Source organism: Podarcis tiliguerta (assembly GCF_965153285.1).
Source record: "Podarcis tiliguerta genome assembly, chromosome: 16".
NCBI classification, from domain to species: Eukaryota; Metazoa; Chordata; class Lepidosauria; order Squamata; family Lacertidae; genus Podarcis; species Podarcis tiliguerta.
In genome coordinates, this window is record NC_139549.1 from 26,205,348 (window position 1) to 26,231,715 (window position 26,368).

A 26,368-nucleotide genomic window follows, 5' to 3' on the forward strand; every position below is an offset into this window, starting at 1 on the left:
ACAAAAGAAATTTGAAAATTAATATATATTTTTAATAAATACAGCAAGAAATCGGGAGCTTCAGTGACTTTTACCCAGTAAGTGCAGACCTCTTTGTTTTTACAAAAGGTGGTTGACATGATTGAAATAGGAAATTACTTGAGTCTTAAAATGCAGCTGCCCTCATGAACAGAACTGCCTAAACCCATCAGATTTTTAAAAAATTCTCACTGAAATAAAAGTCCCATCTTCCAGTGGTTCACGTGTTGTTCCCTAACAAGATGAGGCTGATGCTTACCCAGCTGTCACATGACTACAGCAGCAGAATACAGCAGCTGACTGATAACTGAAATTTAATTCCCCAAGGGATTAGTGTGCTTTGATGGCATGATGCCGAGTGTGTTGCAAGGCCATAACCATTTGAATTTGGCCATCAGAGTTCAGTCCACCCTTTCATTTTAAAACTTGTATGCTGTAAGATGAAAGTCATAACTTGAAGCCGGAGTGAATAGCCACAATGCCTGAACCCAGGTTCTGATAGTCCACCTTCAGAAAGCCTGCATCTTCAATCATCTCCTTGAATTCTACCTGAAATGCAACAATGGTGATACTGTCAATAAGTGATGAAACACTGCGGGATTCCTGAACATTTCACAGTGCACCTCACCCTGGGACACTTGTTGTGTACAATTCTAGGAAGTACAATTGCAGCCTCAATGTTTTTAGACTTAAAAGGGTGTGTGGTTTTTTTACCTGGGACGGAAAGCGCCTGATGCTTTCTACGAGATACTGGTAGGATTTCCAGTCACCAGCAATAACCTCGCCCAGCACAGGGATAACCTGGAAGCTATACAGATCATACAGACTGCAAAGGGAGGAAAAACACCAGTAGGTTAATACAGATAATACATATCAATCTCCTTTCTTGCCATTTGAAACATTTGAGTCCTGCCCTCCAAAGCAGCATAAAGCAAGCTTGTTCCATCTTCCATATAACAACCCTTTATACAGTGGTGCCTCGCAAGACGAAAAGAATCCGTTCCGCGAGTCTCTTCGTCTTGCGGTTTTTTTCGTGTTGCGAAGCAAGCCGATTAGCGCTATTAAAGGCTTAAGGGATTAGCGGATTAGCTGCTAAAAGGCTATTAGCGGCTTAGATCAGCTGTTAAGCGGCTTAGCGAACAGCTGTTAAGCGGCTTAGGGGCTTGGGAAAAAGGGGGGGAGGGGAAAAAACCCCCAGGAATCGCAAGACATTTTCGTCTTGCGAAGCAAGCCCATAGCAAATTCGTTTTGCGAAGCACCTCCAAAACGGAAAACCCTTTCGTCTAGCGGGTTTTCCGTCTTGCGAGGCATTCGTCTTGCGGGGCACCACTGTATATTTGAAGATGGCTATCATATTGCCTCTCAATCTTTTCCAGGCTAAACATACCCAGCTCCCTCAAACCTTCCCCACAAGGCTTGGTTTCCAGACCCTTTATCTTACTGGTTGCCTTCTGCACATCTTCCAACTCGTCAATATCCATTTTAAACTCTGCTGCCCAGAACTGTACAAAATACTCCAGGTGGGGTCTGACCAAGGCAGAACAGAGTGGTACTTCAAGGCTGGCCAGCCCTTCACTGTCTTCCCCAGTGCTATGATAAGAGGAAGATGGGGGCTGGGGGGCCCTTCATCTGCCAATCCTAAGTCCCATCAGCCCCTGCCTGCACAGCCATCCTGCAAGCTCCAGAATCCTATGTCCCAACTGGGGATGATGGGAGTTGTAATTCAAAACATCTGGAAGTAAACAACATTTGCTTAAGGGGATGAAGAGAATCTCTAACCCAACCTGGAAATGAAGGAGTTGTTGACATGACTGAATTCTAGGCAGAGGAATCTCCCTCCTGGTTTCAGGACTCTATAAGCCTCCTGAAGAGCCTGGAAAAAAACGGTGGAATGAAGAAGACATTAAGTATATTTATGATGCTTCACACAGTGCTATTCTGAGATCCAGAACATGGATTTGGCAAGGCAAGTTGTGTTCATGTTAATAAACACACTAAATACAATTTAAGAACCGTTGCAAACTCTCAATATATACCAGCTGCCTTTAGAGACAGTGACTGCCAGTTTTGAGCAAGTGAGAAGCAAGCTGCTGTGTGAGAAGCAAGCAGCTGAATCCTAGGCTGCTATTCCTTTTGCCAGTCCCTGTTTTCCAGGCCTCCACTGCCTTCCCTCTCAATTTAATGATGTCCACCTAAAAGCTTTATTTTTGCAGCAAGAGAAATAAAATCAAGAGAAATGAATAGTTAAATAGATTCTCCAGGTAGCAGCTGGAAGAAGCTAGCTGGGAATGTAAAAATAGGGTAAGCTATGGTGGAAGCTCAATCTATGAGAAAGGGAGGGGGGAGCCCCACCCGACAAAGCATCAAGGTTAGGCAAGTTAGGCACCTGTGCAAGTTTGGTAACAGGACAAGGAGACCCAGGGCAGACTACTCTCTCCTTTTACCTTTTTTTTCCCTCCTGAAGCTGATCATAATCTCAGCATTATATTGACTCAGTCTCGTAAATCCCAAGTCCTCAAGTAAAGAAGCTCAATGAATAATGACTAGGATGATTTTAGAAGCTGACTAAGCAAATACATGGGCAGATAATGAGCATGTACTACTTCCAGCATTAGAGAGAGTATGCCTCTCAATACCAGTTGCTGGAGAGCATATGTGCTGTTGTGCTCAAGTTCTGTTTGTCAAATTCCCATAGGCATGTGGTTGGACACTATGAGGCCAGGATAGTAGGCCAGATTGTCTGATCCAGTGGGGCTCTTGTGCTGTTACAGGAAAGCCATACCCTTCTCTCCCAGAGGCAAATGACTAGCTAGCATTGGAAACAGAATGGTTGACTACACAGGGGTCAGCAAACTTTTTCAGCAGGGGGCCAGTCCACTGTCCATCAGACCCTGGGGGGGGGGGGACTTTTTCAGCAGGGGGAATGAACAAATTCCTATTCCCCACAAATAACCCAGAGATGCATTTTAAATAAAAGCACACATTCTACTCATGTAAAAACACCAGGCAGGCCCCACAACCCAGAGGTACATTTTAAATAAAAGGACACATTCTACTCATGTAAAAACACGCTGATTCCTGGACCATCCACGGACAGGATTTAGAAGGTGATTGGGCTGGATCCAGCTCCCGGGCCTTAGTTTGCCTACCCATGGACTACATGGACCTTGCTCTGATCCAGCAGAGCAAGCTGTTGTGTTCTTCAAAGAGTAAAATCCAGCAAGATCTGACCAATGCTCACCTGGTCTATATGAGTGACATTCCGAATACCAAAGGCAATTGTGTATATGTCAAAACTGTCATTGTTGAAGGGCAACTCTTCAGCATCTCCAAGCACCCAGGATAATCCTTTGAAAGAATGTAAAGGGAAACTGCTCAGCGGCACACCCTAAGCAACTTTCTGGAAGGCTGTGTCATCAAGGAAACCAGACTTCTAGGAGAGTATCTACCCTCATTTACAGGCAAAAGTCAACTTAAAGCAAACCAGCACAAGATGGCACACGTGTATGGAGTAAAGCTTAAAAAGACACTAGCTGTAGTATTCCATATGAACATATGAAAAGCCTGCTGGATCTGGTCAACCAGATGCCTGTGGAAAACCAGCAAGCAGGATTCAAGCACACAAGCACTCTCCCCTTTTATGGTTTCCAGGAACTGGTACTCAGAAGCATTGCTGCCTTCAACCGTAGAGCTGAGCACAGCCTTCATGGCTAGTTTCTCCTCCATGAATTTGTCTAATTCTTTTTTAAAAGCCATCTGGTAGGTGGCTATCACTGCCTCCTGTAGGAGTGAGTTGCACAGTTTAACTAGATGCTGTGTGAATAAGTCCTTTATCTGCCCTGAATCTTCCAATATACAGCTTCACTGGGTGCCTGTTAAGTTCTAGTAATAAAATCACAGATTTGGAAGCGACCCCAAGGGTCATCTACTCCCTGCAATGCAGGAATCTCAACTAAATGTGAGGGAGAAAACTATTTCTCAATCCACTTTCTTTATGCCATGCATAATTTTAAATACTATCATGTCACCAGTCACTCACCTCTTCTCCATACCTTCAAAGAATAACTAATTGCTGCTAATTATAGACAGACATCATTCAGTATGCTGAGTGCTTATAGGCAGGATGCTTAAGAGCAGCCCGCACTAGCTGCGGCTGATGGGAATTGTAGTCCAACGTAACTGAAGTGTTCCAGGTTGGCATATACTGTACAGTGGTGCCCCGCAAGACGAATGCCTCGCAAGACGGAAAACCCGCTAGACGAAAGGGTTTTCTGTTTTTCAATGCGCTTCGCAGGATGAATTTCCCTATGGGCTTGCTTTGCAAGACGAAAATGTCTTGCAAGTCTTGAGATTTTTTTTCGCTCCCCACCCCCTTTTTCTAAGCCGCTAAACCGCTAATAGCCTTTTAGCAGCTAATCCACTAATCCCTTAAGCCTTTAATAGCCGCTAATAGCCGCTAAACCGCTAATAGCACTAAGCCGCTAATAGGGTTGCTTCGCAAGATGAAAAAACCGCTAGACGAAGAGACTCGCGGAACGAATTAATTTCGTCTTGCGAGGCACCACTGTACAAGTAAAGGGGTAATCTGAGTAATGTAAGTTAAACTTTATTCTAGTCAAAAGGGTGGGGCTTAGATGTTGAACTAGGCTATCCATACACGATTTCCATCCCTTTGCTGAAGTGCCAGTCTATTACCTTTAGAATAACCAAGGCGTTGTGATTTCTTCTTCCCAACCTTCAGCATCTCCTTGTTAATGTCACAAACCACCACATGGGATCCTCCCAGGGACTGATGATCCTCTTCATGGTAAAGCTTGGTAATCTCCTGCCACGATAAATTCTGATGGGATCTCAGCTGCTGCTGGATTCGTCGCTCCCGCTGGGAACGAACGTAATTGATAAACCGAAAGGCGATGTCTCCTGCATTAGTTTTGAAAGGAAGACTCACAATGTGGGATTCTTCCCTAGAATTCAATGCTTAAGTATTGTAAGGGCACTAACGTACTACACTAGGAGTTTCTGTAGTCATTCATTTTCTTTTTTTAAAAAAATTATTTATTCAAAGTTATAACAAAACATATTTTCCAAAAACATATCCTTATTTCTCCCCCCCCCATTTTTTCCTCCCTCCCCCCTTCCCCCCACAGAACCCATCCTCCCACCCCACCCCCTGACTTCCCTCAGTTCCAGTCTTTGGTTTCTCCAATAACGCTATTTTCTGCATCTTACAGAGTTGTGTAGATCTTCAAACTATTTAGCTAATTATTATCAGTAAAAAAATTGTGAATGTTTATTCAAAATGTAGTCATTCTCAAGCTGCATTCATTTATTCAACCTAGGGAGAACATTCAGCTCCAAATGCCAACTGTCCTGAGACTGTCCAGAGGGGGAAGCACAGTCCAATTTCAGCAGCACTCAGGAAAGGTTGTGCATCAGAAGTTGCCATATGCTGAATCAGCCCATTGGCCCATCTAGTTCAATGCTCCCTACACTGTTCTGGCAATGGCTCTCCAGAGTTTCAAGCAGGGAGTCTCTCCCAGTCCTACCTGGAACCTTTTGAATGCAAAGAAGATGCTTGAGCACTGAGTCAAGGCCCTTTCCCAAACAACCAGAGGACTAAACGTTGCAGGGTAAAGCACGTGTGTGTTCTGTATCTTGTATTATTGCAACCTTGTGCAAAACCACGTTGAGAACCACTTGGCGGAAAGTATTCTAAATAATAAAAAAGCACCACGTCCACCCACTTTCCCGAGGGTCATTCCCTTTGAGATTGTGTCACTTGGTGCCAAACAGATCTGCAGAGGATTGCACTACTGTTAATTACTTGTTTCAGTCATTAACACCCCTTCATCAGAAGCTCCCAGGAATGTATACAGAAGTGTGAATAAACCAGCTTTCCCAACCTGGTGCTCTTCAAGTGATTTGGACCACTGCTACTGTCATCCTTGACCATTGGTCTTGCTGGCTACGGCTAATAGGTGTTGTAGTCCAACGAAATCTGGAGGCCAGCATGTTTTGGAAGGCTAGAATAACCCTGATTCGCACACAACATATAAATACAATTTAGAAACCAACAAATAAGCTTAACAAAACATAAAAACAAATAACCTGAAAAACTAAAAAGTGAACAGGGAGGGTTGTAGCTCAGTGGTAGACCATCTTTTTTTAATGCAGGCAGTCCCATTTTCAATCCCTGACATCTCCTGGTAGGGCTGGGAGAGACGATACTTGAAACCCTGGAGAGCCATTGCTGTTGGTCAGCACAGACAGTTATGACTAGTGGTCTGACCCGGCAAAAGGCAGCTTCCTATAATCCTAATTCATTGCTCACCCCCAACTCTAGGGCATCAAGTTGAATAGCATTAATCTCTTCACAATACAGATTGTTGGGGATTGCTCACTTCCCAGAGGCTGCTACCAGTCAGGGTTGACAAATCTGAGCTAAGTGGACCAAGGCTCTCTGTATAAGGCAACTTCTTAAGTTCCTAAAAAATAAATGACTTTACACATTGTCTCAAACAGTACTATACACATGGTCTCAAACGTGGAGCTAAAGCTCCTTAAAAGATGCCTATGAACAACATGAGTCTCACCTGTCCCTCCAGCAACATCAAGCAACTGGCTTCCAGGGTATGGGTTCATTTGATGCAGCAGGTTGTCCTTCCAAAGACGATGGATTCCCAGACTCATTGAATCATTCATTAAATCATACTTCTTAGCCACATTTTCAAAAACTTGGTAAACTGAAAAAGATAGCTGCATCACTGATCATGATCAAATAATGTGTTGATTGCATTGCCACATACTGCAAGATACTTTTTTTTTTCTTTCACGGAAGGGCTGTAGCTCAATGGTAGAGTATCTGCTCTGGTAGATGCCGTTTTCTCTTCTAGAAAGATTCCTGTCACTGCTCTGTTATACATTATCTATATGGGGCTGCCCTTGAAAATGGGCTGGAAACTGTGGTTGCTTCCAAATGCTACTGTGAAAACGCTCAAGTAGGCTCACACAATTTCTGAAAGCTTTCCCCAGTTACCTTTCCTGCCCTAATTTAAGGTGTTGACTTTAACATATAAAGTCCTAAATGACTTGAGACCTGGATCTTTGAAAGAGCACCTCTCCCGATATAAGTCTGCCTGTGCCCTTCTCATGGACCCACTTATAGGTGAGATACACTGTGTGATGATCTAGGACAAGACCTTTTCTGTGTTGACACTCAAACTACAGCATCCCCTCCCTCCTGTCAACTGGAGCCATCATTGGCTATCCTCCTGGAAAACTCAGTTCCTGCATGGTGTAAAACCAATTTGTTAGTCTTTAGTTTGCCACAAGACTCTGTTGCATCACTGCATATTCAGTTTATGTTAAATCCCGATTAATTTTATACGTTTTGTTGTATGTCACTGAATCTTCAGGTAACTTTATTTTTTTTTATGCATTTATTCTTCTAATCCTCCCAGGGTCACAAATGTGATAAAGGGCAAAATAAAATCATGGTGTTAATAGTTATAGTGTTAAACTAGGGCCTGGAATAAAAAGGTAAAGGTACCCCTGCCCGTAAGGGCCAGTCTTGACAGACTCTAGGGTTGTGCGCCCATCTCACTCAAGAGGCCAGGGGCCAGCGCTGTCCGGAGACACTTTCGGGTCACGTGGCCAGCGTGACATCGCTGCTCTGGTGAGCCAGAGCCGCACACGGAGCGCCGTTTACCTTCCCGCTAGTAAGTGGTCCCTATTTATCTACTTGCCCCCGGGGGTGCTTTCAAACTGCTAGGTTGGCAGGCGCTGGGACCGAGCAACGGGAGCGCACCCCACCGCGGGGATTCGAACCGCCGACCTTTCGATCTGCAAGCCCTAGGCGCTGAGGCTTTTACCCACAGCGCTACCCGCGTCCCTAGGGCCTGGAATACCAGAGCTCAAATCCCCATTCAGCACTGGGTGACCCTTGGACCTCTCACAGGGTTGTATCCACAACTATATTTTACTCAGAGTAGGCCCACTGATTTTAGTGTAGTAAAAACCCAAAAACCGATTGACAATTTTAAACAAAACAAATAAATTAACCCTCCGCCTCCGCTCAGCCGAGGCCTGGCTACTCCCTTCCGCCTAGCTCACCCTTCTCGCTTTTCTCCGACTCAGACACGGTCTGGAACCCGAAATGCGTCTCTCCGTCGGTGGCCGGGCGCTGTCCCCCGCTGCACAGGCCCCGAAGGAGGCGAAGCACCCTTTGCCCGCGGCAGCAGCCGTCCCAAACCCTGCGGGAGCCAACAACCATGGAGGCCGCCATCTTGCTAGGTGTCGCAATGGTTCTACGTCACCTTTCATTGTAGCTCCGCCCATTCTCAAAGGGATGCGGAGAGGGCGTGAACCAGGTGCACGGGCTCATTCCTCCTTAGACGCCGACGTCATGGGCATCGCCAACATCGGAACGGAATTGATGGGGCGTTTTCAAGACTGGTCTAACCACCGCTGTGAATTGCCATAGCTGTATAATAATGATAGCCACTGTTCAGACGTAATTAAGCCGTGGATGTAAAATTAGGTATCTCCTCTTATGCAAACGACATGTAAATTTGCTTAAGGCCAAAATCCCATGTGCAGTTTCTTGGGGCTAAATTCTGTGGCTGTCAGAAGAACTTACTTGCAAGTGTAACGAATGAGGTGTAAAAGATACAAAAGGCTGGATTTATTTGGGCTTGTTTCTGAATAGATACATATACGGCTACACTGAAAATGCTAAATTATGTCTACTTCGGACGATGCAAATGCATCGTGATCGTCTTACCAACTTCTCATGATGAGACACAGTATGATGTGGTACCTAGTTATACCACATCATGGAGGACTCTTCAGCACAACAGCGGGATGAAAAGAAAGTTTGTGCATGACGATCATAAGAACCGCAATGCAATCTAAAACAACTCTCCCTGTACTGCAAGAACAGAAGAGCTCTGTGACGTATTAAAGACTAACTAATCACTGTGGCACAAGCGTTTATGGGTAGCACTCACGGATAATTCTGTTTGTAAGAGGGAGACGGCTTCACTGTCCCCCATAAAACACAATTTGTATCAGATTTATAGCAGTTTATAAATGATTTTAAATGCTTTTAAATATCTACCTGTAATTCAGTATAACAGTTCATGTATCTGATGAGCTGTCTTAACAGCCCACGAAAGGTTATGCCACAATAATGTAAATTTGTTACTTTTCAAGACTCCACAAGACTATTGTGCTGGGTATCCTATCGCGGCTTCGGCACCAAGAGACATTAAAGGTAAAGGTACAGGACCCCTGACAGTTAAGTCCAGTCTCTACTACAAATCCCATGAGGCGATGCGGCAAGGTCCAGCTGCAAACCAGAAGCGTTGCTTTTATTTTTGTCCTCCTTGGTCTTCTCAATAAAAGGCGAGGCCGGACGCAGGGACGAAGAGAGCATGCCGGGAGCTGTAGTTTCCCCGCGTTCCGATTCTGTTCCGTCAGTAGAGGGAGAAACGACAAAGCCCAGCGTGCCCTGCGACGGGCCGAGGCTGGCCCCTCCCACCTCTCCCAAACAGCCTCATCCGGGCCCTTGGCCGTCACTGTGGTCGGCGATTCGTCGCCATTACAGGGCAGCGGCGGCAACGGTCGTGCGGAGAGAGAGAGAGGCTGAGGCGGCCCGGGGGGCTTCCCTTGGGCGGCGACACTGCGGCCTTCCCGACGCCCTCGAGCCAAGGCCGGGCCGGGCCTCGCGGGGCTCCGTCCCTCCTCGCCGCCTCCTCTCTCTCGGCCGCCGCCGCCGCTCCGTCCGCGGGGCCCCGCAGGCCCGGCCGGCTCCCCCGCCTCCCCCTCCGCCTCTGACTCGGCTCTTGAGGCCTACCTGTCTCCGTTTCCCTCTTCAGGGCGAAGCCGTGAGGAAAATGTCGCCATGAAGGTGGCCGAGACGACTGCGCTGCGCCGACCCCGCCGCCGGGCCATGAGCCTGGGCCTCGGCCCCAGCCGCCGCCGCCGCCTCTTCCTTCGCAGTCTCCGCAAGAGCGCCTCCGCGGCGCCCGTGAATGCTCCAGAGCGCGCCCGTCGCAGCAACAGCAGCTCCAGCCCACGACGTGATGGACAAGAGCAACCCCTGCGGCTCCGGCCTCGGCGCCGGCTCCTCTTCCTCGGCGTCGGCAGGCAAAGGGCAGCAGCCCCGCTCTAACTCGGCCGGCCCGGCCGGGGGAGAGTCCAAGCCCAAAGGCGGTAAGGGAGTTAGTTGGGCAGGCTTCCAGTTTGTGTGTGTGGTAGGTGCCGGTGGTGCGGTGGTTAGACTGCCGGGCTAGGACCTGGGAGACCAGGGTTCGAATCCCCACTCGGGTCAGGAAGCTCGCCCTGGGACCAGGCACAATCTGAACAAGCTAGCCGGGTTGTTGCAGGTATTGAAGGAAGAGAGCCCATGTGTGTTATCTTTAGCTTCTTAGAGGAAAAGGTGGGCTATAATGCAAGCCATCGTTAAAATACAGGGTAGCACACAAGTCTTGCTCTTCAGTACCCTATAGGAACTTTCTGCCACAAGAAGGTGGAGGGGCTGGGGGAAAGTTCTCTTCTTTCAGTGTTCCTGGTGTGTGACCAAATCCCACAGGTGCCCCATGTCCTGAAAGTGGCTTTTTGGGCAGGTATGAATTATTTTAAGTTCCACAACATCTTGCAGATTTCCCTGGTCTTGGTGTATATAGGACTGCAGCCATAAACATAAGTTCAGGACAGATAAAATGCCAGGTATTCAGGACAGACAGAAGAAAGTACTTGTTCGGGCAGCCCTTATTTAAACTGTGGAACTCACTTCCATAGGGGGGTAGGAATGGCCACAAACTGGGATGGCTTTAGAAGAAGCATAGATAAATTCACAGAGGAGAAAGCTATTAGTGGCTACTAGCCATAGTGGCTGTGCTCAACCTCCACTTTTAAGAGGCATTATTTCTCTGAATACCAGTTACTGGCAATTGTAGAGGGGAGAGTGCTCTTGTGTTCCACTCTCCTTGGGGGTTTCTCTTTGGAGCATCTGGATGGCTATTAGAGAACAGGATGTTGGACAACATGGGTCATTGGCCTGATCCAACAGGGCTTTTCTTATGTTCTCAATCTTAGGTTCAGATTATGTGGTCAAGATGCTAATCTAAAGCTGAATGCATCCAAGGATTCTTTTAATTCATCTGCAGCTGCTCTTTGGCTCCTGCCTGTGTCTCTCATCGTATTCTGCATTTTCCATTAGTTCCCTCTCTGCAGGAATATGGTCTTTGAAGTCCAAAGGGTATTTGTTATGAAGTCTGGTTCTTGTTTACACTGTATTTATAACCAAAATTGGAAGCAGTGCCTGTGTTTGGACTGATGATACACTGAATTAATGGTTGGTTGCTGCTGCTAAAGAATGTAGTGTGGAGATAGAAGGTTTTGGGTGGAGCAAGTGCTACTTCTGACTTTCACAGACCATGTGTCCTGGCACTGATTATATTCTAATCTACATAGCTAGTTGTGCAAGTGGCTGATTCTGAGTACGTAATCCTCAAATACTGCTAAGGTCAGTGTAACAAGCAGTTGCACTATTATTGTGACCTTTTACTTGGCTGGGAGTTAGCAAATGTCTTTCATAAAAAACACCCTTCTTCCATACGTGATTCAAGCTGCAAAGGTCACCTGTATTGCTTGTAAAGGGATCTAATTACTCCCTCCCTACTTGTAGTTAGCTGTTTAGCTATTTGAGTCTTAAGGTTGTAATTAGCAAACTATGATTATCCATTATTATTGTAGGCTTAGAGGCAACTTTTGACATGTGTTGGGCTTCAAGTCCTATTAACATAAATCAGCATAGCCAAATGTCTGGGAGCTCCAGAGGTTCCCCATCCCTCATATATCTAGACCCCTGAGTCTCACTTGTCAATGGTATGGAAATAATTAAGATATCACAACAGCTGGATGTTGGTAAAGGTCTTGATTATTAGTCTGGGATTTGTTTATTGGGTGTATCTCCATTGCCTAGTTGAAATAATAAGAAAAAAGGACGAGTTGCAGTAAGCTTTAGGTTTTTACGCTGCCCACTCCTCTCTGCACAGCCAGGAGAAAGTATGGAAGGTTTTTTTCTGTTTCCTATTGAATACAGGTTGCTGTGCTGTCTGGACTCAGAACTGTAGTTAATCTTCACTATAGTTGGTTTAAACAAGCTGCAGTTTGAAGTTGGCTTGTTGAACCTAAACCATAGTTAATGTAAGTGCAGTTATTGTTGCATAAAGTATGGCTGCTGTGGTTAACCCATTGCAAAAGCTTTCAACCTTTTTCTCCTAGCTGCACAGAAAGGAGTGTATAAGCCCAGTGTACTGCTGAGGTTCCTTCAGTTTGTTTACATCACAGGAAACTAACCATTTAGCATGATGTGCATATACAGCCAATTAATAGAGAGGTCTGACCTAAAATCTCATTCATAATGGCCAGCACTCCATCAAATAACAAGCAACATAACAAAATACAATGGCATGGTAAAATTTCTGCATGCTGAAAAATATCTATATGGAGATAACAGTAATACTGAAGTTCAATATGTGCATACTGTGGTAGCCAGCATGGTACTCTCCAGATGTTGTGAGCTAAAATTCCCATCTTCCTTGACCATTAGCCATGCTGTCTGGAGCTGATGCATGCTGTAGTCCATAACATCTGGACAGCATCACAGTAGCTACCCCTGACGTAAGCTGTTTTTGCTGAGGTTGTGTGACCAGCTGAAAATATATGACTGACTAAAGTGCTCTTGGCACAGGTAGGAGCGTGAGGATATCAGACTTTTTTGCCCTATCTTTATAGTGTGTATCAGCCATATGGGCTTCTGGATCAAGTGATCCTTGCAAGGGAAATGCAAACACTATCCTCTTTCCTAGCTGTAATTTCTTCTTTCGGATTATTCTGCATGAGTCACGACAGAACTAGTGGCAGTAGAGGCAAAGGTTTATCTTCCTGGAACAAGTTTTTAACATGATACTGCAATATATGCAAGAGATATGATTTTGTTCAACAAATGTCCACTATATGTTCAACTGGCTGCTCTTGAAGGGGAGAAAGCTTCAGCATACAAATAAACAATTCACATTTAAAAAGACAAACGTTGCTCCTATGGAACTGTTTACAAACAGATCTATTTACTATAGACAGGCTCAATCACATGGTCTAATGCCAACTATATGTTCACTAGCAGTTTTCTCTTGGCACAATTTAAAACAATGAATAATACAAACCACTGAGACTGCAGTCTTTTACCAAGTTAATTGGTAGTAAACCCCACTGAATTCAATGGGACTTGCTTTTCAGTGGACATGTCTAGAATAGCACTGTTAAAATAGCAGACAAATATTCAAGTAGCTTTTTCTGGGGATGAGTAGTAACAAAGCTCATAAAACAATGTGGATGCATCCTTGCAATAACTAAACATGTCTTTTGTTGCTTCTGTGAATTTTCGGGTTGCATGTGGTGTTCTGCTTCTTGATAAAGCTTCTCCTGGGTTATCCTGCTGACTTTTTGTTGCTTTAACATGGTATATGCTGCATGTTGCAGTAGGGGTTACTTGAAGGTGATTAGCTTAGTTGTAGTCAAGATTCCATTTTCCAGCCCTGAGACTCTGAACTTGGATTGCTTTTTTAAAAAGCCACTGCTTTATCTCTTTTTCTAGATGGAAAAAACGCAAGTGGATCCAAACAGCGTTATAATCGTAAACGAGAAACTTCGTATCCCAAAAATGATAACTTCGCCAGCCAATCCCGTCGCTCCTCTTCACAGAAAAGCAAAGCTTTTAATAAGATGCCCCCTCAGAGGGGTGGGCATGGCAGTGGCAGCAAACCTTTTAGCTCTTCTTCTAATGGTGGAAGACGAGATGAGGTGAGAATCTGTCTCGCTGGACCAGCCATATTTCTTGGGATGGGATGATTGCATGGTGATGCTACATATCTTGTGTAGAATGTGCTTGTGCTCTTTTGCTGTGTTCTGAAAAATGGGAAAGGATCCTGTATAGTGATTTTTACCTCATCTTCAAATCTAAATTGGTGCCAACAGCTGTGGAGGAAGCTAGAACAGCAACTAGAAAGTGTTGTGCCATAAGTTCTTTCCTTTACCTGTTAGGAAGCTTATCTTCAATTGCTGCCCCTTATCCAGGGGTGGCTAACATCTGGCCCTTTAGATGTTGTCCTTCAGTTGGCATAGCCAGTGATCAGGGGTGATGGGAATTGTAGTCCAGCAGCATCTGCAAGGTCACGGGATGTCTACCTTGTTCTTATCCCTAGTGCTATAGCTCAGGTAGAAATTCCATCAAAACCCTTCTTTTATGCAGACACAATGGGACATGACATGCCTAAAGTACCACGAATAGTGTTTTGTTTTGATGACTGTGTAGTGTGTTAAGTTTTGCTTGCACAACTAGCAGAAAGATATGTAAGGAATGGATGAAACTGTTGAAAGATCTACATTTGTGTCTCCATATCTGACCCGGCCTCTTCTGCAGCTGGAATTTATCTGACAGACCGAGTAATCTGTTTATTTGAAATACCAATTGGTATTTCATGCTGTAAAGTGTGCTCATTATAGGCCTTACAAGTAAGTTAGCAATTGTGTGGGAAGTAATCTCAGATGTTTGGCTTGTAGTTTATCGAATTTGATGTAAAATTAATTTTTCCGTGTGTTGATACTTGTGGAATAAGTGTTGTTTGAAACTGACTGACTGTCTGAATTGAATTGCTGTCTGAATTGAGCCTCCAAACCACTGAAGGTGTTACTCCTATTTGTGTACTAAATCTTACAGTGCAGCAGTCTTTTATAGTAAATGCTCTTTGGTCATGTATTGCCTACACTACACACCAGTGCAAAATATGTTTATGTGGCACAGCTTTTAAAAATTGTTTTATTGGTGCATTCTAAGTGACTCATTGTCTTTTCAGGTAGCAGAGGCCCAGCGGGCAGAGTTCAGCCCTGCCCAGTTCTCTGGACCCAAGAAAATTAGCCTGAACCACTTGCTGAACTTCACCTTTGAACCTCGTGGCCAAGCAAGCTACGTTGGGAATGGCCGCGGCAGTTGGGGCAAGAGGAACAGATGGGAGAACAAACCTTTCAGCAAGGAGCTTTTCCTACAGGCCAAGTGAGTGGGAGGGCAACACAAGGTTGTGGTTGCCTTTCATATGCCCAAGGGAGAACGAGGCCAGCAAAAATCAAGGCAAAGAAAAATGGAAAATGTATTCATTTTCTTACATTGCTATGATTTTGGTGAAACTTCTGTGATTATATTGTTTTGCTGTTTTCCCAGTTTAATGAGACTTCATGTAGCAGTCTCTACTTGGAAGGTTTTGTGGGCAGAAAGACCTAGGAATGATTCATTGTGCACTTTTAAATTTTATGCTCTGGTTTCTATAGAAACTTTAGAAGCCTTTTGTAGTAGTAATTCTGAGAGTAAGTTGAGAAGTAAGCCTTGAAAGGTAACAATTTAAGGAAATGAAGGCATTTTCAATATTTCTTCTTTGATACCATGTTATTCTTTATTAAATCTGTAAGTGTTGGATTGGCTTCCTGCATTAAGTTGATCCACATACCGGTAATACTGTAATAAGGCAGAGGTGACTAACCTGTTTTCTTTCAGATGTTGCCAGGCTACAATTGCTACCATTTCTGACCATTGGCCATGATTCCTGGGGCTGATGGGAGATGGGAGTCAAACATCTGTAGAGCCATAAGCTACCCACCCCTGTACTAATGCGATTCTGCTATTATTTTTTTATGTTGTCCTATCTAGTGATGTGATGTGAGAATATTCTCTGCTAGAAAATTCTCCAGAGAATATTCTCCACAAACTAAATGCTAATGTAAGAACCAGTTTTACAGCACGCATTAAATTTTTTTAGTAAATAATAAGTCAAGCTGTGATATTGTCAGTGTAAGTAATGAATAATTGTTTTTTTAATCCATTATACATACACAACATAATTAGAATTCAAAGTTGATGGTAAATATACGGTTAGTGGCAGGCTTAGTGATTAACGTGAGTCATTCAGGTTGAATTTTCAATTTCAGGTTTGGTGCAAAAAAATCAAAGAATGTGAATTCACTGCATTGCCCCATTGAATAAAAGTATCTGTACAGTTTTTGATTGCCATCTGAACAAGTTTACCCATGAATAAACATGTATATTAACTAATTATATCATTTTCAATGCATTAAAATTATATCACTTTCAATGCATTAAAATGAATATTCTCCTATTTTAAATGAAAATTCTCTAATATTTTCATTAATGAAGAATATTCTCGAGAATATTTTCCAAAAGATTATTCTTGAGAATATGAAATCACTAGTCTTATATAATTGTGATCCTGAATACCTGTATTTCTGGATTCTTTTCAGATAGCTTTAGCGTCAGATAAGTATTCAATATATTGTGTTTTTTCTGTGTTTGCTTTTCAGCTGCCAGTTTGTGGTGTGTGATGACCAGGACTACACAGTTCATTTCACTGACCCAGACACCTTGGTCAACTGGGACTTTGTGGAACAAGTGGTTAGTAGCAATGCACTTGCCTTGAAAGCTTTATTACACGAACTTAGACAGGTTGGCCACTTACCACTTGAGTTTGGGCTCAGTTCTCCAATCTGTTATGGTCATATTTTAGAGAGAAACGATAGCATAGTAAATTGTATTCTGTTGCACTTTCCCAGCGGATTTGCAGCCATGAAGTGCCCTCTTGCCCGATATGCTTATACCCGCCTACTGCTGCCAAGATCACTCGCTGTGGGCACATCTTCTGCTGGGCATGCATCCTGCATTATCTCTCTCTGAGTGAGAAGACTTGGAGTAAGTGCCCCATCTGTTATGGCTCGATTCACAAGAAAGACCTGAAAAGGTAAAAGAGGTTCTCTGAGCAATGCCTTATTTCTTATTGGCTCACAAGTCACCTATCGCTCATCACTTCCCTTTTGTTTTTGCAGCGTCGTTGCTTTGGAAACCCGTCAATATGCAATTGGCGACACAATTACGATGCAACTGATGCGACGGGGGAAAGGTGTCTTGATAGCGCAGCCCAAGTCAAAGCTGGTGAATGTGGAACAGCCTATTCATCTAGGAGGTGAGCGGCAAAGAGGGAAGTTGGGTAGTAGACCTTGCTGCCATTTGTGCAGTATCCGGGGCATAATCTACTACAAATTTTTCTGGCTTGAGCTGCCTTGAAATGAATAGGAGCAGCACAAAAATCAGTCTTGGCCATGGCTCCTTGAAGGTGGCAGAACTGTTACTCTGCTGTTGCTCCCTGTATGTAAACTGCCTAGATTCCCTGCTTCAAAAAGCATGTAGCAATTCCCAGCAGTAAGTATGACCAATGGTTGGGATGATGGGCATTGTAGTTCTGCAAAATCTAGAGGGCCATAGGTGTTCCCTACACCCAACTAGTGCTTTCTTAAATGCAAGGTGGGACTAAGCACAATTCTGTGATCGACAAATGATTAAAGTGATCCATTTGACCCCTTCCATTATTTACTGTTACGTCTAGTATTTCACCTCTGTGCTTTAAGTCTCTGTTTTGCTTCCCCTTCTGTTTTCTCCACCAGGGCTTCCTGATAGCCCAGTGAGGAAGATTACCTAATTGATCGGTTGCACCTTTTCCACAGTCACATGTCCAAAACTTTGCTTGTCCTTAACAAATCAAGCAAGATAACTTCAGCACTAGTAACTTAACTGCTTGGCACATTCCAATGTTGTGGGGTCCAGTGTATCTCATTAGTTTCCATGTTAGACTACATTTTTAGAGTATGGTATAAGTCATGTCTGTTTCTTATGTTAAGTGGAGCTATATCTTTCCAGCTGGGACTTCAAAGGGGTCCGTTGGACCCTAATAGCAGATAGAGAATGAACAAAAGGTTTCAGGTGGTAAAGCAGGGAGTGCTGACTTTTTCACATCCATGGGCGTCCTTGCAACCCAGAGAGACTGTTACAAGCACCACACATCCCAGGCAGCCAATCACTCACTGTAGCCCAGTATATGGGCTGCAAGTGAAGGCTTCTTTCAAGCCTAATTTAATGGAGGGGAGCAATCCCTGTGGTTGCTAGGGAAGGCCTCTGCAGGCATATGTAGGTCCAGCCCCTAAACAGCTGGGAAAGCATTGCTGCACCTCTGGCATCAATGCAGGCTGTGGCTATAAAGAGAGCAAGCTGATCACAAGAGTGTTAACTTGTAGGATGTCTTCCAACTGGATGGCTACATTCATCCCAGTGTACCATTAACTTGGCATGTCTTTGTGCAGATGAGCAACATGGACAGTACTCCAAGCTGCTTCTGGCCTCCAAGGCTCAGGTGCTGCAGGAGGTTATCCTGGAAGAGAAGGTGGCACTCTTGCGCCAGTACGAGGAGGACAAGCACACACCTGAAGCATGTTTCATTGAGGCTGCCATTCAGGAGCTGAAGGTGAGGCATCGCCGGGTTTTGAGTAATGTGATGTAGGGAAATCTGTGGGTTTTACTAGTTGCTCATGGCACTCAATGTGAGTGACTCTGAGCATTTTTATTGTGTATTTCCCTATTTTGGCAGGTGGCCAAAGGGTAGGGGTTTTTTTGGGGGGGAGGGGTGTTGACAAGCACAAATACTGCTGAAGTTGTAGCTTGAGCAAAAGGAATGTTCATTTTGAAAAAAATTATACACCACTTGATTGCAAAAACCCTCAAAGCAGTTTACAAAAAGGTCATGCCATAAAATCAGGGGAAATGTGCAATACATTAAAACATGCAAGAAATTAATATACTAAAAGAGATTAAAAACTACATCAGCATTTCTAAGTATCTGGGTGGGCTTGTCTTTATTTTTTTAGGAATAATGTGTTTTTAAGGGTTTTTTTCCCCAGTTTACATGATGCTTCCAGTTTTCTCTTTCATCTTCACAATAAACTTACAAGATAGGTTTGACTTTAAGTCACACAGACCCAGTTAGTTTGTTGCCACTGTCACTAGTGCCTGTTTCTTGTTCTCTGGTAGGGCGTAAGTGATGGTTAAACACCAAGAGGCGCAGTCCGAAACATCTGGAGAGCATCTGGCTGGCAAAGCCTGGTGTATATGTTGATGTGATGCTGAGATTAACAATGTTTGGCTTGGCTTTTAGGATCGAGAGGGAAACTTGATGTCCGACAAAAACAGAGAGAGTGATGTTGCAGGTACCACGGCAGCTGTGGAGGCTCTCATCGTGACGGAGTCATCTGACAAAGAAGCAGCAGCAGTAGTAGCGACCCAGGAGAGGAAGGTGAGAGCTTGAGTGCTGTTGAAATAGTGTTATCTCACTTTGTTCAATAACTATTTTAAGGTCATTAGAATCGGGTGAACCTAGCTTGAGTCCTTGTGCCCCAGAGACCATTAAGCTAGACACTCCAGGGTGACTTCAGGAAAGAGATGGCAGAGATAACTGCAGGGGTTTGAGGGGTTTTGAGGGCTTGCTTGAATGGGTTGAGAAAGATGGATGTGAACTACTCTCTCTTCTTAACAGCCTATTCTGGAGTATCTCTCTGCTTTTGAAGAAGAAATCCTGGAGCCACCTCCTGTAGATTCTGCGGCTGTTGTCCTGCCCCCTTTTGAGGTGGAAGAGGCAGTGGGAGTGGATGATGCCGAGGAATCTGGCAGGGACCCACCTGGCACAAGTGAGATGGAAGGAGCCAGTCTGCCTGAACCTGCCTGCGAGAAACCTGAAACAGCATTCAGCAGTGGGCACCCAAGCACCACCCCTTTCTACTACTTCTATCAAGGTTAGCTCAACAATGTCAAGGCAAGGGTAGGGAAGCCTTTTGCAGTTCAAGGTCTGCCTTTCCTCGTGGGGAGCCTTCTGGGGGGCAGCATGTCAGTGGTGGACAGGGCCAAAGGCAAAAAGTACATAGAGTGATGGCTACATGTTTGTGCAGTGGACACACAATGTCTCTACCTTTCATCCAGATGAGCAAGAGATACTATCATAATTCAAGGATCCATTCCAGCTAGGCAAATCTGCTCACAGAGGGTACAGAGGAGAGAGGCCTGGCCTAGGGGAGGGTCCGGAGGGGCCAAACAGAGAAGTTTGGGGGGCTGCATTTGGACCCTAGGCCTGAGGTACCCCACCCCTGATGTAAGGCTTCAGATGATCACTGTGTAACATGCTTCACCAACAATAACTTTCTTCAAGGGAAGCCAGCCTTTTGGGGGCGGGGAAAAGGCCCAGTGACCTTTAATTACTTCATGGCCTTAAGAGCTTTGGTTGAGCCAGAGACACATAGCAGAACAAAAAGTGAGGAGTTCCCAGTGCCCTATGGAGCGATGCCCTCTCTGTTTTGTGCTGCCTGGGTGTGGGTAGGTGCTACACACAAAGGGGGCTCTTAGTTTATTGGTTCCCAAGGATGGATTGAGAGCTACTTCCCTGAAGAAAACAGGAGATTCTTTGGTACTCTACTCTCAGAAATAAGGAGAATCTGATATGTTGTTCTAGTTTTGGAGGCAGTGGTGGAGATGCTCAGAAAGCAAAACATCAATATGGACTCTCAGAAGTACAAATAAATGCTTAACAACCCACTGCATTTCCGGGGATGCCATAATTAAGCTTAACACTATTGAACAGCAGTCCCTGCTAGAGTCTCAAAGGTGGTTTGCGATTGACGTTTTGGAACTGGAGTGAGGTGGCTATTCAAGGCAGAATCAAATACCTTACTGGATTATTCCCATTATTATTTATTACTAATTTATATGCTGCTTAAGTGGCATTTGGCAATTAAAAACCTGTGTGCAGCAGCCCCAGGTGCCTGCAGAGGAGCACTGTAGACTTGGGGCTGCTGTGTCGTAAGTGGGTCAAGAGAGTAGGGCGCGTTGTCCCGTTTCCCCTGCTTTCCATAACTGTCCTGCAACTTCTCTTCCCGTGCTGCAGCTGAGGACGGGCAGTGCCTGTACCTTCACCCAGTGAATGTCCGTTGTCTTGTGCACGAGTACGGCAGCCTGGAGAAGAGCCCAGAGAAGATCACAGCCACTGTGGTGGAGATATCTGGCCACTCCATGACGGAGGTAACGACACCCAGGATTGCCCTTGGTGTGTAGTTTGACGGTGGCTGAGCTACTGCCTGAGGTATAGGTACCTTCATAGATTTTGCCTTTGCAAGGATTTATTATCTCCTGGAATGATTTTCTGGCTGTATGCCGGGAGGTGGGTTTAGGTGCCCTTGAGTGTTTCTCACACTTGGAAATACTCATAACTGGCACTGGCTTGGCTTTCTTTGGTAAAAATAAGGCATTTTTATTGACATTGACCAGCATTCTCTTTACACAACATGGCTTCAGGGAATGGGTATGGGGTAGGGTTACCGTATTTCAAAAAGTGAAAATCCAGGCACAAAAGTTTAGCTTTTTCTTTCAAAATCTCCCCCCAAAATCTTCATTTTTTGAGCTCATTCTAAGTAAATTCTCCAAAAAAAAAAAATCAACATTTCCATTATGGGTTGCCATACGCCCAGGCAGAAAGGTGTGTTTGAAGGTTGCACAACCAGCTCTCTTCTTTCTAAACCCCCAACCCCACCTGTAGGACGTGCGGCAGCGTCATCGTTACCTGTGTCATTTGCCACTCACTTGTGAGTTCAGTATCTGTGAACTAGCTTTGAAGCCTCCTATCATTTCGAAGGAAACACTGCAGATGTTCTCAGGTGAGCATTGGGAAGTTCTGTTTTTCTGTTGCAATTCCCAGTTGTAGCTGAAGAGTTGCTTTCCACGTAACTCAAAATGGGAGTAGCCGGTATGGTGTCCTCCCAATGTTGTTGTTGGACTCCCAAATCCCATCAATCCCATGACAGCTTGGCCAGTTGGCAGGAATGATGGGAGTTGCAGTCCAACAGCATCTAGAGGGCACCATGTTAGCCACCCTGATTTAAGGTTCAGTGCTGAGAAGAGAGGGGGGCAGGTAATGGATGTGGGTTTGCTTGGGTTTGGAAACAAATATTGGAAAACCGTGAAGTCTAATCATGCAACAGAAAATGGAAACTGAAACCCCATCGTTGTTGGGCTTCTAAAGGAGGTGCCACTGGGGACTACTACCAAAGGGGGACAGGGAAGGAACAGGTAAGGTGCTTTTTCTTTGCTGTTCTGAGCAGTTTGTCTCACCTGGGAACTCTCCCAATTGCTCTTAGATGACATTGAGAAAAGGAAGCGCCTGAGACAGAAGAAAGCTCGTGATGAGCGACGTCGGGAGCGCAGGATTGAGATAGAGGAGAACAAGAAGCAAGGCAGATGTAAGTGGCAACCTTGCCCTCCTCATCTAAAAAGAAGTGCTTGGTCTGACGCTTGGTGTAGATGGAAGCACCTTAGTAAGTGGGAGGAGAGGGGGGCGGTTGTGACTCACGCTGGCCTTTTGTGACCGGGGTGGTTCTGGTATAATTTGAAACAGGCCAGTGAGTATGTAGAAATGACAGGTGGTGGGAATGCCATATTATAAGCAGTGAAGCTAAGGAATTTCTCAATGGCAATATGGCTTTAACACCCCTCTGAAAAGGAAGAAGATGCATGAGGGAGTAGATGTCACTTGAATTGATCTGAATCATTGGCATAGGAGTGAATAACGTTTGTCACAGAGATAAAACTTTTGGTTTTCTGTCTAGATCCAGAGGTTCATATTGCTTTGGAAAACTTGCAGCAGTTCCCTGCCTTCAGTGCATGCTCCGGAGAGTATGCAGGCGCTGAGAACCAGAGTGATGCTCTGCTCTCTCCTGTTGGTTCAAGTCCCATTTCTCAATCAGGTGAGCAGCTGAAAGAGACCTGGGTACCCAGCCGGTGCTCACTCTCTAAAGGTTTACTTCCACTTCCTTAGCAGAATCATCCATGGGTGGGGTAATGCAGACAAAAGACAGGGGAACTCCTGAACAGCAGCTACTGGAAGGAATGTGAGTCCCCAGCTGAATTTAAAATAGCATCAAACATGAAACTAATGAGGCTTGGAAGACCAGTGCCTGAGAAAGAAGGATGCACAGGTGCATGAGAGCCTATACCTGCTATCATGCCTCCTTAATAACACAACTCTTAGTTTGTATAGTAAATGTGTGATTTTTCTTCTTGCAGAGTCCATGTATACTCCACTGTCTCCCGCAGGCAGTCTTGGCAGCCCTTCACTCTTTGTTGGAAATCTGGAGGAGGAATCTACCCTCCCCTCCTTTGCCCAGGTGTGTGCTTTGTGCAGGACTTTCCGCTGCACCCAATCAGTTCTTCATTATGAGAATTGTTTCAGGAATCTGCTTGTGATTCAAGCATAAATGAAGCCTGAACCCAGAACTACAAAATTGTCCACACTGCTTTATCACGTCTGAGTAAACCACAAAAAGGTGTTTGCTACCATTAACTGTCATGGGCTGGTTGGATGCAGAGTGGTGGGCGGCACCAGCTGTGACCACTAGGACAGAGCTGTTCTTGTTTCTTTGAATAATGAGTTAACTTCACTGACATCAGGTGCTTTATTGCTGACCTATTCCTTACTCCCAACTCCTGACATTAACCTTTAAAGTAGCTTTAGCTGTCCTGTTGAAATGCCCTCCATTGATCTCAAGCCACCTTTAGTCACAGATTGGTAGCGTGTGGCTGATCTGACTCTTGTACTTGTTTTTGGTAGATGCTGAGGGCTGGAAAAGCTAAACCAGAAACATGGAATAGTTTTCAGCCAAAGAAGAAAGGTAAGCAAAGCGATTCTTCTTAGCTTAGTGTCTCCAAGAGGCAGCACCTTTGTAGAGTTGAGTCTATCTCAATTTATAGCCAACTTTTCTATATATGGCACCCAAGATTGTCAACACCAATCTTAAAAAATTACGATGAAATGGTTGAAGATGTTTATCAGTTACATTTTGAAATAAAAAATAAAGTCGCTAGCCACGAAACACCAAATAGTGACTGCATTAGAGCAAGTTAAAAGGAGCCATAAATAAAGTCAGCCAAGCCAAAGGCCTGTCTAAATTTATAAAAGCCTTTGTCTTACAATGGAAGGATATCACCTCTGATATCCTGATATCGATGTGTGTTTCTTTTCAATGGTGCCTCAAAGCTCTTATGACAGAGGCCTGTTCAGACTCCCCAATGATTTAAAAACAGCCACTTTTATTTCAGAGGAAAACTCCACCCTGGCTCCTCCCGCTCCAGGAGACAGTGATGGGGAGAGCGATAACTCGGACCGTGTACCTGTGCCTAGTTTCCAGAACTCCTTCAGCCAAGCTATCGAGGCAGCCTTCCTAAAACTGGACAAGCCGTCCACTTCTGACCATCTCTTGGGTAAGAAAAGAGACAGGAAATAGCCTAGTAGTGTGGGTGGGGGCGCTCAGTTGTGCAGCCCCTTAACGCTGATGGTAGGGGGAGACTTGCACAACTGCTTGTCTATGGTACATTTGCAATGTCCCTCTTGGGTGATGCCTATCATGGCCATCTCCAATTCAGGTGCTTCTGATAGTCGTACGTAATATTGGAGTACAGTGCAGGGCAAACCTAGCTAGATATGTTGAACAATGCTCATACAGTCTCACAGTCATCTTTGTTCTGATGCTGTGGGAATTTACTGGCCCAGCTTGATTCTTTGAGGTGTGGAGGGTTGATCATGGGACCTACTGCCACTAACTTATGTCCGCACCCTTGCTCTGGCCAGTGACCAGCCAGGCATCCGCGTTTCGAAGGCTTGAATGGGAAGCTGAAAGTTTTTGATCCAAAGGCTAGGGGACTTGAGAATGAAAGAGCTTGCCAGCGGACGCCTTCCCGCAGGAAGCCTGCCCCGGTTCTATATTTCCAGGGATGAGTTTTTTTTTAGCCCAGGGACAGTGAACCTGTGGCCCTGCAGAGGGTGCTGGACTATATATTTTCCATCATCTTGGGCCATGCAGGCTGCTGTGGCTGATGGGAACTGGAGTCCAGCAACATGTCAAAGGCCTAAATGGGCTCCTGTAGCTGCAGGATGATCCCTTAATGCAGGGTGTGTCTATATATAAAAGGAAATTGCTTCTTGGAGTAAGTCATTAGTTTAGCATCTCTGATAGCGAACATGTTGCTTCTGGTGACTCAGGCTGTTGTTTCTTTTACAGAGGAAAAAAGAGGCAAGAAAAAGAAGCAGAAGCAAAAGTTGCTGTTCAGCACTTCAGTGGTTCATACCAAGTGATCATACTAACGGACAGATTTCTTCACCTGGTTCTCTTTTGTTTGCTTTTGTGTTTTTGCTGCTATAGAAAAAAAGTATTTAAGTTTGAGCAGAATAAGTCTGTTTCTGGGACTTGGGAAGGTGCATAGGAATTAAAAAGGAGTACTTGTCCAGTTAATACCAAAACGAAGTATTGCATCGCAGAAGCCAAAGTGCCAGGGCTGTGCCAAGTATAACTCCTTTGACCTGGGAATAACAGTGTGGTCAGGGTGGCACACTTGCTTGTCACTTGAGGCAAGCAGGGAGCTCCTGATGCTTCCGGCCTGTGTGAAAAGGAGTCTACTGACTGCAGTGGGCTGGGTGATAACATCTGCTCCTGGCAAATTGGTAACTAAAGGAACCTGGCTATAGAGCATACACTGATTGTTGTGTCGTTTTGATTAGCGCTGCTTATTAAGAATTGAGGGGGGAGGGTAGTGGAGGAGGAAATAATTCAACTTATACCTGCTATTTTTAATCTTTTCCCCAAAGGGCAAAAGCTGGGGAAAGGTACTTTGGAAAGGCTTTCCTGAGTAATCTGATGGGTTCTGGAGGCCAATTGTATTCAGCTAGGCAAGAGAGAGTAATGCCCTTTCTGCTGCTCTTGGGTGTTAATGGTGCTAAGGTTACTTGGAGAGAAATTAGAATGCCCCCCCCCCCCTTGCGCAGAACAGGTAGCTTGTATGCACATGCAGGTCAAATCCCTAAGGATCTGGAGGTCATGGTCTTCCGTTTGCTTGGTTCTGGGATTCAGTTTGGGTTTGTAATGTACATTTTAGCCTTCCATTCTTTTTCTCTCCTCACTCTCCAGCCCCTACTTTGTTTTGAGAAGTGGTCTCATTCTGCACTGCTTGTGGCTTGATCTGAAACTAATTACTACTAAAAATAAAAGTGTCAGTTCCGTTGAATACAATGAACTTCGGTGTACCATACCAGCAAGGGTGAAATTAGTTGCAATAAACCATATGCACAAGGTGTTTCCCTGAGCTGTACCTTACTCTCTTTTTAACAGACTATTCTGCATCAAGCCCTTTTCATTTAGGTCCTGGTAACAGAGTTTTCTGTGACCAGGAAACAAATGTCTTCCAACCAAACCTGGCCTCCCGTTTATTTAAGGGAAGACACCAAATACAGTTTTAGTATCTGAGGGTCCTATAAAAGCTGTAATGTACAAAAGCTGACCTTGGTGCCAGTTTTTATTTTGGCTGAAT

General features: G+C 44.8%; 2 protein-coding genes across 2 annotated transcripts; one reads left to right on the forward strand and one right to left on the reverse strand.

The window, feature by feature from the left end:
* Window positions 1-20: 20 nt before the first annotated feature.
* Window positions 21-10,025, reverse strand: COQ5 (coenzyme Q5, methyltransferase). The gene is made up of 8 exons (XM_083417923.1): window positions 9,875-10,025; window positions 8,131-8,500; window positions 6,612-6,761; window positions 4,714-4,938; window positions 3,260-3,366; window positions 1,803-1,891; window positions 733-844; window positions 21-567 (listed from the first exon to the last, which is right to left on the reverse strand). Exons 2-8 carry the CDS (start codon window positions 8,300-8,302, stop codon window positions 466-468), a joined length of 957 nt encoding a protein of 318 aa, XP_083274049.1. The 5' UTR covers window positions 8,303-8,500; window positions 9,875-10,025; the 3' UTR covers window positions 21-465.
* Window positions 10,018-26,134, forward strand: RNF10 (ring finger protein 10). The gene is made up of 17 exons (XM_083417659.1): window positions 10,018-10,233; window positions 13,682-13,887; window positions 14,940-15,136; window positions 16,453-16,543; window positions 16,702-16,886; window positions 16,972-17,108; window positions 18,280-18,440; window positions 19,128-19,265; window positions 19,506-19,761; window positions 20,904-21,037; window positions 21,552-21,669; window positions 22,150-22,251; window positions 22,618-22,755; window positions 23,075-23,175; window positions 23,619-23,679; window positions 24,107-24,268; window positions 25,066-26,134. Exons 1-17 carry the CDS (start codon window positions 10,053-10,055, stop codon window positions 25,137-25,139), a joined length of 2,442 nt encoding a protein of 813 aa, XP_083273785.1. The 5' UTR covers window positions 10,018-10,052; the 3' UTR covers window positions 25,140-26,134.
* Window positions 26,135-26,368: the final 234 nt, after the last annotated feature.

Coding starts and splice junctions, on each gene's coding strand:
- COQ5 (XM_083417923.1), bottom strand. CDS start 8,302: ATGGCGGCCTCCATGGTTGTTGGCTCCCGCAGGGTTTGGGACGGCTGC. Junction 6,762..8,130: donor GTCGGAGAAAAGCGAGAAGG/GTGAGCTAGGCG, acceptor TATCTTTTTCAG/TTTACCAAGTTTTTGAAAAT. Junction 1,892..3,259: donor ATGTCACTCATATAGACCAG/GTGAGCATTGGT, acceptor GTTTTTTTCCAG/GCTCTTCAGGAGGCTTATAG.
- RNF10 (XM_083417659.1), top strand. CDS start 10,053: ATGCTCCAGAGCGCGCCCGTCGCAGCAACAGCAGCTCCAGCCCACGAC. Junction 13,888..14,939: donor ATGGTGGAAGACGAGATGAG/GTGAGAATCTGT, acceptor TTGTCTTTTCAG/GTAGCAGAGGCCCAGCGGGC. Junction 15,137..16,452: donor GAGCTTTTCCTACAGGCCAA/GTGAGTGGGAGG, acceptor TTTGCTTTTCAG/CTGCCAGTTTGTGGTGTGTG.